Consider the following 15,695-nt stretch of genomic DNA (forward strand, 5'->3'; position numbering starts at 1 on the left):
CCAGGCGGGCTGTCATGTGGCTTTTACTGAGGAGTGGCTTCCGTCTGGCCACTCTACCACACAGGCCTGATTTGTGCAGTGCTGCAGAGATGGTTATTCTTCTGGAAGTTTCTCCTCTCTCTACAGAGAAACTCTGGAACTCTGTCAGAGTGACCATGGGGTTCTTGGTCACCTCCCTGACTAATGCCCTTCTCCCCCTATCGCTCAGTTTGGCCAGGCGGCCAGCTCTAGGAAGAGTCGTGGTGGTTCCAAACATCTTCCATTTATGGATGATGGAGGCCACTGTGCTCATTGGGATCTTCTATGCTGAAGACACTTTTCTGTAACCTTCCCCAGATCTGTGCCTCGATACAATCCTTTCTCGGAGGTCTATAGACAATTCCTTGGACTTCATGGCTTGGTTTGTGCTCTGACATGCACTGTTAACTGTGGGAACTTATATTGACAGGTGTGTGCCTTCCAAATCATGTCCAATCAACTGAATTTACCACAGGTGGTCTCCAGTCAAGTTGTAGAAACATCTCAAGGATGATCAGTGGAAACAGGATGCACCTGAGCCCAATTTTGAGTATCAAGGCAAAGGCTGTGAATACTTATGTACATGTGATTTTTTTTTTTTTTTTTCATTTTTAATAAATTTGCAAAGATTTCAAACAAACTTCTTTCACGTTGTCATTATGGGGTATTGTTTGTAGAATTTTGAGGAAAATAATGAATTTATATCTGTAACAACAAAATGTGGAAAAAGTGAAGCACTGTGAATACTTTCTGGATGCACTGTACTCTTCTAAAAATCTTTGTGTTCAGCAGAAGAAAGACTCACATCTGGGTTGGCATGAGGGTGAGTAAATGATGAGAATTTTCATTTTTGGGTGAACTATCCCTTTAACAGTCATTAAACAAAAAGATTTAATTGAAAAATGCCACAATTGACCCATCAGAATTTTATATTACAAAGAGCTGTATAATAATTAAGTATCTGCCAAAACCACCAAATTTTATTTGGCACTTCAAATTATGTGAAATGCTCCAAGCATGCGATTTACCTGCAGTGCGAGGGAGTCCAGGATAAGGGCCTCCCCCCAGACATGTTTGCCAGGTGGGTGAGGAGCTTGCTGGATATGGGACCCTTGGCCCACACGCCACCAGAAATGATCCAGGGACAGAGAGGCTTTCTCAGTCACAGTCAGACTCTTCACACCATCCTCTTCAGAGTTAGAGTCCAACAAGTGCTGCAGTTCTGTTAGACACAACAGATTTTTGTGGGTGAATTAAATTTGAGGATTGAGAAATATCAGGGATTTGGGAAATCAGGGAAAAGTTCAGACTGTTCCTCACACAAAACTTTTGTATGTTATATATTGGAATATACTACACAAGTCATTTGGACTACTTTCTTGGTTGGGTATTGTCCTTCTTGACAACACATGATCATTGCTTGCCTTAATTTATGGAAAAGAGCAGCCTGGACATTCCACTAAATAACTGATTTTATGTTCCACGGAAGAGGAAATGACATGATGGTAAGTAAATGACAAATTTCATTTTCGCGTCAACTACTACTACTAAGTCTCTTGATGGGGACTTAAGACACATTATAAATTCTTGTTAGTGTATTGTCTATTGTTATTAACAGCATTCAATACCCACATTTAACTGCCACAAATCAGCCTGATATTTTTACCAGTGTTGGCTGAGATGAAGCCAAAGGCAAAGGGTGGTGTATCTCCTAACTGCACGGAGACATTTACATTGGACACTGAGGAGCAGATCATCACTGGAGCGTCCAGCTGAGGGAAATGCCTGGGAGAAAAAAGGGCACGTATGCGTGAACAATGAACAAAACCTCTGTATTACAGTGCATCTGGCTCCCAGAAAGCAAAAGGGTGGTTTATACCTTTTTCTACAAGATGCTTTTTTGTGGGAGAGCTGGTCCCTTGACAGCATGTCCAGCCAATGGGAGAACTCTTGGTGGCGGTAGTGGATGATGCAAGTGTTGATGGTGACTGTGCTTGAGATATCAATGGACGTCACCTTTAGGGAGGAGTGAAACCAGTCATAACGATGAAGGACAACAGACAAAGATGAAGTTGCAAAACATGCATCGAACATTAAAAAGTATGATTCACACCAGTTTAGATTTTTTATAATGAATATAGAAGGCCAGGAAAGCTTACCTGTAGTATAGTTCTGAGATTGTTGAGACATATAATTCTCTGTCTACTTTGTGACAGCAGAAGCCCATCTGAAAAAAGCCCAAATACAGTGGGGAACAAACAATAATTAAAAAAAATATGTCATATTAGAAGATGCAGTAAAAGTGGGGATGGCAAAGTTAACAATTAGTTAACACATTTTGTGATTTCTTTTTAAAAGATTAGTCAGAACCTTTAAGAGCAGCACATTTGTCTCCATTTAATAAACACACAGTCCCCAAGGAGAGCTTTCGATTATCAGTCAATGATGGAGAAAGAATGACTCATTTATTTAAAAAAAATCAAACAAAAGAAACTAAAAGTACTTAAGTAATTTTACTCATTTTATGGCATAACTTAATTAGCATCCCTGCTTGTCCTGTATGAATAATCCCATATAAGTGAAACACGCTGTCAATTAAATAAATGTGAAAACCAGTGGCAAGGTAGCACTTCCAAGCACACTTAAAAATAAGTTCTTCATCGTTCTTCTTTCAGGGGTAAAAAGAAGTTTGAAACAGCGGAGCAATAACACCGTTTGTGAACATTCGGACACTGACCACACCCCTGTGGGAGGCGTTTAGTGAAATATTTAAATATGAGGAAGCTTAAGACTACATGTAAAACCTTAATTAATGTGACATTGAAATGTGTTATCAATGAATTCATGCCTCATTCTTTGAGTAGAATTCACCCAAGATCAGTAAAAGAAACTGTTTTAACTACTCGATGATTATTTAATGTAATATATTTGTAGTAGAGAAGTGTCATTTGTCTTGTTTACGTTCTGAATTAATATTGCTAATGCACTAACATGCTATTTGTGGACATAATATGAGCTGATTACACTATTAATGTAATTTATGATGGCACTGATACCACTGCAAAAATGGGTGTACAAAGAGTGTTAATGGGTAGAATACAGACTCAAGTATGATAAAAGGCATGTCTTACTTTGGGCAGATGTGTGAATGGATGTGTGTACTGCAGATGCCACATGAGTGAATGGGCACTTAAGAGTATTTAAACAGATGAAATTCCTTTTGTAGACTAATTAAACAAACAAAAAAAAATCACATGACATGGTCTTGGAAAATGTCTACGCGAACAATCGTACAGAAGTAGGTATATTTGCACCAACTCACTAATGACTCTACATGCCAGGGTGTTCATGTTGACTGATCTTAACTGACTGAACTGGAATTAGTTGTCGGTTTCAAGGTAGGTGGAGCTCGAGGTCACACCCAACAATGACGTGGACCAATGGCAGTAAGAATATGTTTAACAGCCTATAAGCAGTTTTCCTAAGAGTTTGCCCAGGCAAGTTGTTATGAACCACCGAAACAAACTCAAAAACACCTTTTTGGCCAGATTTCTTTCAGATGACGTCACACCCATTCATTCTTCGATTTCGTAAGAAGTGTGCAGGGGCCTTAAGGAACACTCCCACTACTGCAGAAATCTATCTTTGACTTGTGTTTTTATTTATGTACGTATATTACAAATGTTATCTATACAAATTAGCTACAGTACAGTACAATTTTTATTTATCTACAAAGAAAATTAATGTATTGTCAACTACAAAAAAAAAAAGAGAGAGATTAACATGACTAAATGTTTTAATCAAAAGCTCGAAATAAAAGCCAAAGTCTGTACACCCACCCTCCAGCAGAAGCTCCAGACGACTCTGAGGGAAACTGAGTTCAGGAGTGAAGCTCTTCAGAGGAAGCTGCTCAACATCACGAACATAACCAACCTTCAGAGACTTTAAAGTCCAGTTTAAATGTCTGCAAAATAAAAATGGCATATTAGAACACAAAGCAACAATTAAAATTGACCACAACGACTTTGTACAAATGCCATTGTATTTCATTACTAACCTCTTCTGACTGTGCATGGAAAGTGTGACATTAGTGTTTTCAAAAGCGATGTTGACCTTCAGTGGAATCAGTTTGTGAAGCCGTTCAATTGCCTCAGTTTGGATATAAGAGTCCTCCTCCTCATCTTCTAGAGGTAAACAAAAACAGGGGAAAACTTTCAGATGAATGTTAACTTCATATAAAATGTAAAGCTTGCTTTATCTCAAAACTAGAGGTTGACCGATAGTGGATTTGCTGATACGATAATTAAGGTGGTGGAAAAGGTCGATGACCGATTATTTGGCCGATAGTTTTTAAAGGTGCACTCAGTAATTTTTTCCCCATTCAAAAAGTTTTACTCCTAAAGAAATTAATTGTAATTTTTAAACACATGTATGTTCAGCATGGCTGATTGTGAATAGTGAATTTTTACAATGGCATCGGTAACTGAAATCTACTGATTTTGAATGATGCTGCATCCACACCACTATGTGTCATTGTAAGTCCAAGATGACACAAACAAAAAGTTACTGAGTGCATCTTTAAAACTCACTATAAAATGTATACAGAAGTTAATCCCACAAATAAAAAATACAAAAATAAGATTTGTGTATTATGTGGGACATTTAACTATTAATGAGACCGAAACACACCAGGGACTCTTACATTAAACTATTAACTAAACAATGCTTTTTTTAGCCTATACATTCATAAGATGAAAAGTTGTGTACATATTTCGCCAAATAAGGTTACAAGAGGTATAAGGTTTATTATTATTCACAAGATATGAAGTTGGAGACAAGATGTATGTGCTGACAGTTTCCACATAGTCTCATTTTATCTTTAGCATGCCCTTGCTTCAATTTAAAACACCTTAGTATCTAATCAAAATAACAAAATATGCATTGAAGTAAGGATAAAAATATGGATGAATATTTTCAGTGATGAAAGATTTAGATTCAGTTCGAATGTTTTTTTCACCTCTAGAGGCCGCTGTTATACTGTAGAAGTAAACCGTTCTTACTGTAGAATACTCCAGTGCTAGCCAAAGAGGAATCAACACATCACTAACCCTAACCCAAACAGAGAAAACAAAAAAAACCTAACGGCAATTATCAGCATACATTTTTACCGATAGTTCCAAAAAACAACTATCGGCACTGATTATCATAAAACCGATATATCAGTCTTCCTCTACTCAAAAACCTTGTATGATCAAACCTGCTTTATTATGGGTACAGTCTGGTGGAGCAGCTCCAGGAGGTATGGATAACTGGCTAAGGAACAAGCCCTCGTGAAGCTCAGCCAGCAGGGTTCTCACACACAGTCCCAGCCGGCCTGGCCTCAGATCAGGCAGACTCACGTCACCATTGAGAGCCAGACTCAGGGACATCTCAGCCAGACATGTATCCTGCTGACCAGAGGAGAGATTCACTGATCATCCAGAACATAAATCCGGCGCCACACTAGTCGATTTTACAAATGATTTTCAGGTGAGAGCTTAATTAATATAATCTCCTGACAGTCGGAGGGAGATGAAGTGCACATTAGCGACTGCCAGCGGAAGGTTGTTAATCATTTTACCGTCGGGACTCCCTGCTGAGTTAATGGCATCAAAAATCAGGCTTGCTTGGAGGAGAGAGAAAAAAATAAATAAATAAAAACATCGCTGTACCCTCTCCTGTTCTCATCAAGTGATCAATGAGCTTCTTCATTTACCGAAGAACTGACAAGACATCAAGCTCATCCGAATGTTTTCATTGGACTCAGCTGCATATCAACTCAAATATTGATTGTATTCCATAGTGATTCTGTCACCAAGCATTTTTCCACACTAAAATTACTAATGAAATCAGAAAGTAAGCACAACTGTCTGTTTTTATTGAACTTATTTTCTCACTGAAAGCTGCGTATGGACACAAGCGTTCTATGGCAAGACTGGAGGTGATTAATAGACAATCACACACTTTCATAGGTTAAAGTTACTCCATTAATCACATCCTAAATCACTATTACAATTGTTTATGCTCACGCAGTACTACTGTTATTTCGGCGGGCTCCGCATGACAATGAGACAGAGTTGCAGTGAGTCAGTATGTGTCTCACCCCTTCACCATTCTTCCTCTGACTGAAGAGAGCGAGAGAGCAAGATGGGCAAAACATTCAGCATGTGTGACACACTCAGCCAGAGTTGTTTTGAGTCTTCTAGTGTGAAGCTGGCTTAAGGAGATCTCTGTTATCACCTGTAAACTTTTAAGCCAATGGTCTATACTTTATAGATATGCATATATAAAACTTAACACATATAATCTATCTTTAATACAGTGTAAGCTTACATACCAGTCTGCTGCTCTTCAGAACTTTACTGCTTAGCAGCCCCAATGAAAAGTCCCAGGCCAACCTGACAACGTATCAATAAGTAGTCATTTTAGCACATGCTTTTATCCAAAGAGGCAAATGGTACACTTATTATCAGGGCTAACCCCCCGGAGCAAACTGAGGATCAATGCTTTCCTCAAGGCTCACTCTCTCGGATATTTAACAAGCAACCATACAGTTTGTCAGCCCTGAGCTTTGACCACTACGCCACACCACAAGAAAATGCACTATGCCAAAGCCTTTTAAAGAGTTGAGGAACAAAATAAAAATAAGTTATTCACCTTTTACTTTGATGATCCAGCAACAAAGTGATGGCAGAGGAAGTCATGTGCCAGAGTGACTCAGGCAGGGCCAGATTCAACACCATCACATTTATGGAGTTGATGTGGAATGACAGCAGCTACAAAACAGAGACCATATATACAGGTTCAGTTCAAGTTACGGTAAGCTTTATCACAAGCATCCGTGGCATGCTGTGGATTAAAATGAAAAATAATTTAGACTCGTCCTTCAGTTTGTAAAAACAAGACAATTTTTTAGTTTGAAGCAATGCAGTTTTAATGGAAGTCTATGATGCAAAGCATTCTGAAGAATTGTAAAGCTTATATTTTTGCTGAAGCACTTACGTGAATTGTTCCATACAAAAATGTGTGCTTTTTGAGCTTTAATAAAGTTAAAAGACGATACAATTTTTCAGAAAGTCAATAAGGGATTTAAGGTGACTTAAGGGGGCCTGGGTAGCTCAGCGAGTATTGACGCTGACTACCACCCCTGGAGTTGCGAGTTAGAATCCAGGGTGTGCTGAGTGACTCCAGCCAGGTCTTCTAAGCAACCAAATTGGCCGGTTGCTAGTGAGGGTAGTCACATGGGGTAACCTCCTCATGGTCGCGATTGGTGGTTCTTGCTCTCAATGGGGCATGTGGTAAGTTGTGCGTGGGTCGCGGAGAGTAGCATGAGCCTCCCGTGCTGTGAGACTCCGCGGTGTCATGCACAGCGAGTCACACTATAAGATGCGTGGATTGACGGTCTCAGAAGCGGAGGCAACTGAGACTTGTCCTCCGCCACCCAGATTGAGGCGAGTAACCGCGCCACCACGAGTACCTACTAAGTAGTAGGAATTGAGCATTCCAAATGGAGAGGAAAGGGGATAAAATTTAAATAAATAAAAAAGTGATTTTAATACATTAGTCTTTAATACATGTCTAATGATAAAATGCATTGTGGTGATGCTTTTGAAACAATGTGTACATTTAATCCACTTCACAGACTTCCATTTGCAAGTGCATTACTGTAAACTGTCTAATTCTCATGGGTCATGGGACTAGGAGGCTGTATACCTGAGAGAGGAAGTGCATGGAAGAGGGACTGAGAGGAGATCTCTTTGAATTTTCCTCGTTGCTTCTGGAAGCCCGCAGTTTGAAGGGCTCCTGCAGGTCAAAACGGACCTGGGCCTCACCAACACACAATGCCAAGAATCTCCTGGGGAAAAAACAATGCAATTACTATGACATATGCCTACTATTACTCTACAAACAATATCTATACTAACCATCGGCCCCAAATACTTACGGCAGGTCGGGGTTAAATATTTTACAAGAAATCCATATCCTGTCAATTTCCTACAAAACAGAAAACACATCAATGCATCACAACAGGTTTTGGGTAAGCATGTCTGGTTTGAGTTACATGACACTACTATGACAATGCAAGTTTTAAAAGCATCATAATATGGCTACTATTATGAATTGCATAAAGCATGCTTTATTAATGCAGAAACCGAACCCACCAGTGTGTGTTGTGGCTGAAACTGAACACTGATTCCTCGCACTGAAAAGAAACCCACAGATCTGATCTTGAGCTCAGCATGCAGGACATTGTGGAAAAATCGTACAGCTAAACTGCTGACAAACCATCTAACAAGAAATTAAAAGGACACCATGTTAAAAAACGCTCTGTACAGTACAAGAATAATTAAGTAATAATTAATAATTAAAAAAGCAATAAAAACACATCAGGGAATCCTGCATGCTGTTTTAGTTTCTTACCTAAACACTAAAACAAATAAAATTGCCAGGATCAGAATGACTGAGATGGCAATCAGCAGGGCAGACATTGTGTTGCGGAGAGGATTCTTCACATCTAGCCTACGATCATGGCGCTTGGTAGGAACCTGGTGATCAGTGATCGATGATTCAAGATCACCTGTCAATGTTAGTAATCATATATTACACTAATTAGAGGTAGACAGATATGTCGTTTTTTTCCAGTTAATTGGTGCCAGTTTTGCTTTTTGGAAATATTGGTTATCTGCTCAAATCTATGCAGATCGACTTTTTAAATTCATCAATAAACCTCATGTGGTGAAATACAGTATACAAAACTCTACATCTGGTCAGTAAATAGGCTATAAAAACTGTAATTTATTAATTAGTTACACAGAGCATTGTAATGGCAGTAAAGTATCTGCCATTTTCAAAATAAAAGTCTGGTTAAAAGTCCCATGTTATGCATCAAATCTTTATATTTTCTTGCCATTACTGGAATTTTGGTTGCACAATAAACTGATATTAAGATTTTATTCATTTTGGACTCTTGTAGCCTCAATGTCTGTGCCCATCATAGTAAAATGACAACGACATTTTTGATTACTCTACAAATAAATGTAAAAACGATCAGCCGATTAATCAGTTATCTGCCTTTTCAACCTCCTTAGTTATCGGTTTCAGCAAAATCCACTATCGGTCGACCTCTACACTAAATACAGACAAAAACAGAGAATGCAAGTGGATATATATATATATATAAAGAAAAAATAATAATCACACACATTTAAAACTATACTTCTCTCTCTACCTCCCGTCCCCATGAGCCCTCAAAGAAGGCCAAGTAGCTGCTCCATTACATATCAAATTAATTTAAGTTTCCCAGCCTTCTACATGACATTTCCTCGAATGCCGCCATCCTCCCCATCTCTGTGCACCACTCTCGAAATGTGGGCACTCCAGCTGACTTCCATCCCCTTAGAACACTCTATCTGCCGATCATAACACAAGCTAGGACCCACATTTATATGTGTTTATCCCCTACATTAATAACTGCCCCATTGCCTAAAATACAGAGTCTGGGGCATAATGACATTTAAGTGCCCAATACGTCACACATAAAACAATGACATTTTAACCAAAATTCTTGGATCTTAACACACCACCAAAAAACATGGGTTATGTCCCCATCTTCTGATTGGCATCGCCAGCAGGTGGGTGTGTCTTTCAGATAATGCCAACACAATCTAGGGGGTATGATCTTTATTCTTAAAACAATCAGATAATTTGTTAACCAACGTATGAAATATCAGGCCTCAAGTATATCACGTTAGATATTAAACATTGACCTAAATAATAACACTTAGCCAGAGTGTACTGCAATGGATTTTAAAAAAGCATTTCATAAAGCCAAATAACACACTAATTACTAAGTCCATTCAATAATGTGTTTTTTAATCTTGAAATAATCATTCGATTTGCAGTCTCAGTACACGGACATTGGCACTGTAAACATCTGTTGGGCGGAACTTGCAATGTTGATCTAAGCAGCATTAGCCAGCTAGCTGCCAAATGCAGCCCAAATTATATTAACTTGTTATTAACAGGTTTTTGCCGTAATTAACAGTTTATAAATCGGATTACCCACCTGAAATGGTTTGCAGTGCAGTTCAATGGATCAAAGTGTACACTGCCCCTCTGTCTCATGCTAGGATAACTGAGATAGCTGTGGGATAATATTGACAGCTCTGTGTCAACAAACGGGCATATTTAAATACATTCGCCTGCCTCCTAAAATGTAAAACGTTATAAACTCATGATATAAGCAGATAAATGTGTTTTTATTCTTCCTTCAAATTTAACTAATGAATGAGCTTTCAAATAGACCTTTTTCACATGATGCGTGATGACGCGTTTCCGACATATTTATCAGCGTAAATCTCGCAATTTAATTTTATTTATATATATTTTAATTGAGTGTCATTTATTCTTTATGTTATATTACTCTGGAATTAGTTTAAAAAATATATATTATTGCCACAGCTGTGAGGGGGTTTATATTACAGCTGCTGAGAAAGTGACAGTAAATTTGGCATCTTCTCCCATTTTACTGTCTTATTCCACCGCTCTCTATTTTTCCTCTTCTGGAAAGTAATTCAAATGAATTGTTTTTCTTTTGATCTTGGCGCAAATGGGTGATCTCCCATTCACCGCTGTTGAAATGTACCCTGCAATCGTTTACTTCCGCATTCCAAAACACGGCGTGTGGAGTTAAAAAAACCCGGCGTGTGTAAAAGGACAATTGTATTTATGGGGCGTAATCCATCGAAAGTGATAATCCCTATACCCTACTCACTACAAAGCTCTTAATGTGGGCTCTCCAAAGAGAGCATGCTATTACAGTTTGAACGTACCCTTCACTAATGTCTCGTAAAAAGGCACTTTATGAAAAAATAAGCTTTCTTACATTTGATTGGAGCGACTCTTCAAGTGGCGTCCCTTCCCGGAGTGCCTTTCACAGGCGCAAAAAATGCCGTTTGGAAAACGCCCCATGATGATTGTATTACTTCTGTTTCAAGTGTGAAGACTTTTCCATATTAAAAGTCTTATGATCCTGAGCCGCCGTGCGCAAATTAAAAATAATAGTAGTTTATGTCGCTCGTTTATATGAACCTAAATGATAACGTTTTATTGGTCTTGATCTAGATAATAATAATAATATCAGGTCTTCAGAAAGAAAATGACAAATGACAGTATTCAGGTGGGCAGGGTTGGGGAGTAACGGAATAAATGTAACGGGATTACGTATTTAAAATGCAAAATATAAGTAACTGTATTCCACTACAGTTACATTTTAAATCATTGGTAATTAGAATACAGTTACACACAGTTACATACATACAGTTATTCAGAAAGTATTTTGATTACTGAAGAGATTACTTTGCATTTTATCGTAATTTGTTTAGTTTAATATTTAGTGCTTTCAGATGGAAAACATTTATAAATATAAATGTGATCCATAGTGCATTTGAACAGCGGTGAAACATTTTCTTATGATGTGTTACATTCATACGAGCAGACAGAGAAGTACGTTTGAAGTTTGGAGCAGAAGAAATAGAAATAAACCTTGTGTAAATTGTTAGCTTTATGCTAAGCTAAAATGATATTTCTAGCCAATTTACATGCACATGTTACCGGACACGATCATATTTATTTTATCAAGAAAATTCACGTTGGATCATAATTTCTATTTGATATTAGGGCAAAAATCATATTCTTGTTAAAAAAATTTTTGTTTTCCTGTAAAAATATCTTAAAAAAACAAGTTCAATTTGATTAATCTTGTTTTAGAAACAACACTGCATAAGATATTTAGGTTTTTCAGAGAATGTATTCTAGTATCTAACTGAATATGTTACAAATTACATTCTACAGCATGTATTCTGTAATCTGTAGTGGAATAAGTTTCAAAAGTAACCCTCCCAACCCTGCAGATGGGTGGTTTTATGACCTGGACAGTCAACTGACTGTCATCTCATAGGATGTCACCTGACTACAGGTTAGTCAACATGATTGAAACAGACATTTTTTGCCACCATAGATATGTAATGCCACAAAATGTAACTTGTCTAAGTGGGCAGCTCACTGGGTTTTTATAACACAACCATTGTGTCTGTGCTATCTCCATTTATGATACACTATACGCTTCCAACTTTGTGGCAACTATATGGGGAGAGCCCTTTTCTGTTCTAGTTTGAGGCAAAGTAGGTCCATAAGGAAATAATGTGAAAGAATTTGACAGGCCTGCACAAAGCCCAGACCTGAGCACCTTTGGGATGAATTGAACGTCGACTGTGAGCCAAGGTCCATCACCTAACATCAGTGTCTGACCTCACTGTTGCTCTTGTGTCTGAATGGAAGCAAATCCATGCAGCTATATTGCCACATCAACTGGAAAGCCTTTCCAGAAGAGTGGAAGATGTTATACAGTATACAACATAAACCATTTAATGCATACCTCAGGTATTTAGTGACCCCAGACCTCATTCCACCACCACTGTTATACAAGCTGTACACTCACTACTTTACATTGTAGCAAAGTGTCATTTCTTCAGTGTTGTCACATGAAAATATTTACAAAAATGTGAGGGGTGTACTCACTTTTGTGAGATACTGTATATATTGGCTTTAACAGCTTGAAAGTGTACAGGGTCATTAAAGATCAGAGATAGTGTTGCTTTTTTACGCTTCCATAAATCATATTTGTATAATTTTTCATATCTATAAAAGTTTACTATTACAGTATATATATCTCTTTGTTTATTACATGACAAATGAGCACTATATTCATACCAATGACAACTATATCATGTTGATTCTCTGTGTGACGAAAGATCAATATTACATCTGTGAGTACACATACTGTATTATGCATGCTATTTGTTACTCAAGGTGGCGTTGTTCTTTCAGTGATTGACTTGATTTACTTTTGACACTGTTATTTGATGAAGAAGCAATGTGGAAGTAAACTATAGCAAGTATAATGCATGAACAGTATGATATGACTATTGTTGTTTGGGTGTAGTACTGAGAATATGTAAGTTGTGCATCAATTTAGACTCAATAAGTACCTGAGAAAATACATATGTGTAGCTTATGTGTTTAACAGTCTGTTGCGTCTCATGAAATTATAATAAATCCTGTTCTATATTAGTTGCATTGTCTCTTTGAAATGTGAAAAATAAAATATTAAAGTTTCACAATATATTCTTGAAGTGGAAAAAAATCAAATCCCTCTTTGATCATCAATGTTATATATTATATTTCATTATCCTCTTATTCTTATGTTCTGTTCTCAAGTCCTAAAAGGTACAAGTAATATGTATGTAATCTGAGGGGTGACTGAGGGTCTGGCCTATGTCATGAGTGCAGTAACAATGATTACTCATTTGCCCGGCTTCCGGAGAATGTGCTTTTTTATGTTGTATTGGATTTATTCCATTTCTATTGTTATTGTTATTACATAATGAATCATTTACCCTATTTAACCATTTGATTATATTGAGGATTGATTAACCACAAGAAGTAATGTAAGAGAGAGCGATAGTAGTTATGATTTTTTGTTATTATCTTTGTTTTATAGTGTAAAGGGATTCATGGAAAGGAGGTGAGAACCGGCTTGACGATATAAATAAAAGTTTAATGAAGAACTAAACAAAAAGACAAACACACAAAGGTGTCGGACAGCTGCCTGCAAATCTCTCTCTCTCTCTCTCTCTCTGTGCAGCTTCTAGTAGGCCTTTATCCCTCTCTTGATTAGCCTGATTAGGGGTAGGGTGTGCGGAATCATGACATGGCCCCGCCCTCCGCCCTGTCACATTTGGTTCGTAAAAGTAACCATAACTGGACAACACAGCTACCTCATTATAATCAACGTCATGTCATCAATGAACTGAAACATGAATTTACTTCATGACTTTACTATATTAGTAGGAAAATAGATTCAGCAATGGTGTGCCTTCTTGTTCCTCTCTGTGCACTGTCCTAATGTTTCACAGATGGTGAGGCCTGGCATTCCATCAAGGTTGGGGAGAAGGCCTCTATTCCTGAGAAGAAGATAACACCTATACATTGCCTAAATATACTCATGCCTCTGAATTATATATGGTTATTGTGCACTCTCAAATGGGACTTTGCCATAGTCGAAAATGACCTCCAAGGACTTTAATTACTCTCCTTGGTACCCCTTTGATGTAAAGAAATAAGGAGTAGCCATAACTAACCGATAACCTTTGATATCTGAACATAAGTTTGTTTCAACCAAGGATGGGAACTCGATTCATGTTGTGGCTCACAATTATTGTTTGCATGAAGATGGAAACAGTCCATATGTGTAATGTTATAAAGTTTGAGGTAGTTGACCTACTAGAATGCTACAATATGTGGTACAATAACACCCTTAATGTAATTTTCATATGACTATAATTGCTTTGGAAAGTTTGTAAAACTTCACTTTGACTTTCTGTTTTTCTAACTGTTGTATCTCATCGACTTGTGATGCCTATTGAACCTGGAGAGAACAATCAGTATCAACAATCTCATTCGATTATTTCAAAACCTGACTCTGAGTTTTTATACTTCAATATCCATATTGAGGACCCAGCTGTCCCACTTACATTCTATTCTATTATTTTTTAATCATCTTGAAAATGTTTTGAATATTTGACCCAATCTGGGCATTTTGTAGATCCATTTGTGATATTCTGGGTTGCTAAAGACCTGATGTACAGTATGTAATAATATTTGGCAAAACACCCATGCATTTAAAGGTTAATGGAAAACTACATAAACTTTTAATACATTTATTTCAATTGCCAATGCTTGTGTGACTACCTACAACACTGCACTTTCTGATTATGCTTATGGTTTCCTGTTAATAATTCCTATACCCACTCCTTCATATAGAGAGAAAAATGACAGCAGAAATTATACAAATCCTTGATATACATATTGTTAGCAGGCCCAAAAGCAGTTTTTCATATTGTAAGTAGATACTTAATAAAAATGAATGGGTATACAATATGATTCAGTTATTTTCATAGAAGAAAATAAATTTTGATTATCCTTAGTAAGCCACTGAAATGTAAAATGACAAAACTAATTAACAATGTCAGTTGTTCTGACAGTTTTTATACCGAAGCCTTTTGCTTGTTGTGTTTGGCAAACCATTCAGCACTCTTATCTGCAGCCATAGCCTGTGAAAGAAACCAGAAAACAGCTGAATGTGGTTTGAAAGTGGAGCATTACTGTTTACTGTGTAATGGCCAGAGAATGATTACCTTATCCAGTAATTCATTTCCCTTAGGGTCAATGGCAGAGAGCTGTCTAAATGCCTCATCACCCACGAAGCAGATCTCATGACCATCCTACATTATACGTAGATCAGAGTCAGCCAGGCATACATTTCAGCAAAGACTCAGCATTCAGTCCAAATAACACGAGACCATAAAGACTTACGGGGTCTGCAAGAATGACAACGTCCACTGTGGCTTTTCCAGGTGTGTCTAGACTCACAAGAGGGGTGAGGATTTTGTGGTTTTCCTTTTTCATTAGGCCCTCAATGTCTGGTAACTGCCAAAATCAAAGACATCTCTATAAAATCTGGTGAGAATGTTGCCCTGGCACTGTGCTCCACTTAAACAGGAAACTCAAAGGCTATA

The 15,695-nt window shown here is 37.7% G+C and overlaps 2 protein-coding genes across 4 annotated transcripts in view; both read right to left on the reverse strand.

Annotated features, from left to right (window-relative positions):
- Positions 1-11,039, reverse strand: part of LOC127631389 (protein KIAA0100-like) — a 33,666-nt gene extending 22,627 nt beyond the window's left edge. The window contains exons 1-15 of one of the 3 annotated variants that reach the window (XM_052109497.1): positions 10,943-11,007; positions 10,124-10,201; positions 8,479-8,635; positions 8,220-8,346; positions 8,003-8,052; positions 7,771-7,912; positions 6,715-6,833; positions 6,395-6,455; positions 5,276-5,465; positions 4,076-4,199; positions 3,858-3,982; positions 2,178-2,245; positions 1,898-2,034; positions 1,685-1,803; positions 1,047-1,240 (exon numbers count right to left, since the gene is read on the reverse strand). In XM_052109497.1, the coding sequence (XP_051965457.1) occupies positions 1,047-1,240; positions 1,685-1,803; positions 1,898-2,034; positions 2,178-2,245; positions 3,858-3,982; positions 4,076-4,199; positions 5,276-5,465; positions 6,395-6,455; positions 6,715-6,833; positions 7,771-7,912; positions 8,003-8,052; positions 8,220-8,346; positions 8,479-8,546 (1,524 nt within the window). In that variant the 5' untranslated portion in view covers positions 8,547-8,635; positions 10,124-10,201; positions 10,943-11,007. Of the gene's footprint in view, positions 1-1,046; positions 1,241-1,684; positions 1,804-1,897; positions 2,035-2,177; positions 2,246-3,857; positions 3,983-4,075; positions 4,203-5,275; positions 5,466-6,394; positions 6,456-6,714; positions 6,834-7,770; positions 7,913-8,002; positions 8,053-8,219; positions 8,347-8,478; positions 8,636-10,123; positions 10,202-10,942 lie in introns of all 3 variants that reach the window. The other 2 variants (XM_052109495.1, XM_052109496.1) reach the window with 2 other exon arrangements.
- Positions 11,040-14,815: 3,776 nt separating this feature from the next.
- Positions 14,816-15,603, reverse strand: LOC127631396 (glyoxalase domain-containing protein 4-like). Its single transcript, XM_052109510.1, has 3 exons — positions 15,493-15,603; positions 15,315-15,401; positions 14,816-15,230 (listed from the first exon to the last, which is right to left on the reverse strand). Exons 1-3 carry the CDS (start codon positions 15,583-15,585, stop codon positions 15,165-15,167), a joined length of 246 nt encoding a protein of 81 aa, XP_051965470.1. The 5' UTR covers positions 15,586-15,603; the 3' UTR covers positions 14,816-15,164.
- Between the last annotated feature and the right edge of the window lie 92 nt (positions 15,604-15,695).

Source organism: Xyrauchen texanus, chromosome 38, assembly GCF_025860055.1.
Source record: "Xyrauchen texanus isolate HMW12.3.18 chromosome 38, RBS_HiC_50CHRs, whole genome shotgun sequence".
Taxonomy (NCBI): domain Eukaryota; kingdom Metazoa; phylum Chordata; class Actinopteri; order Cypriniformes; family Catostomidae; genus Xyrauchen; species Xyrauchen texanus.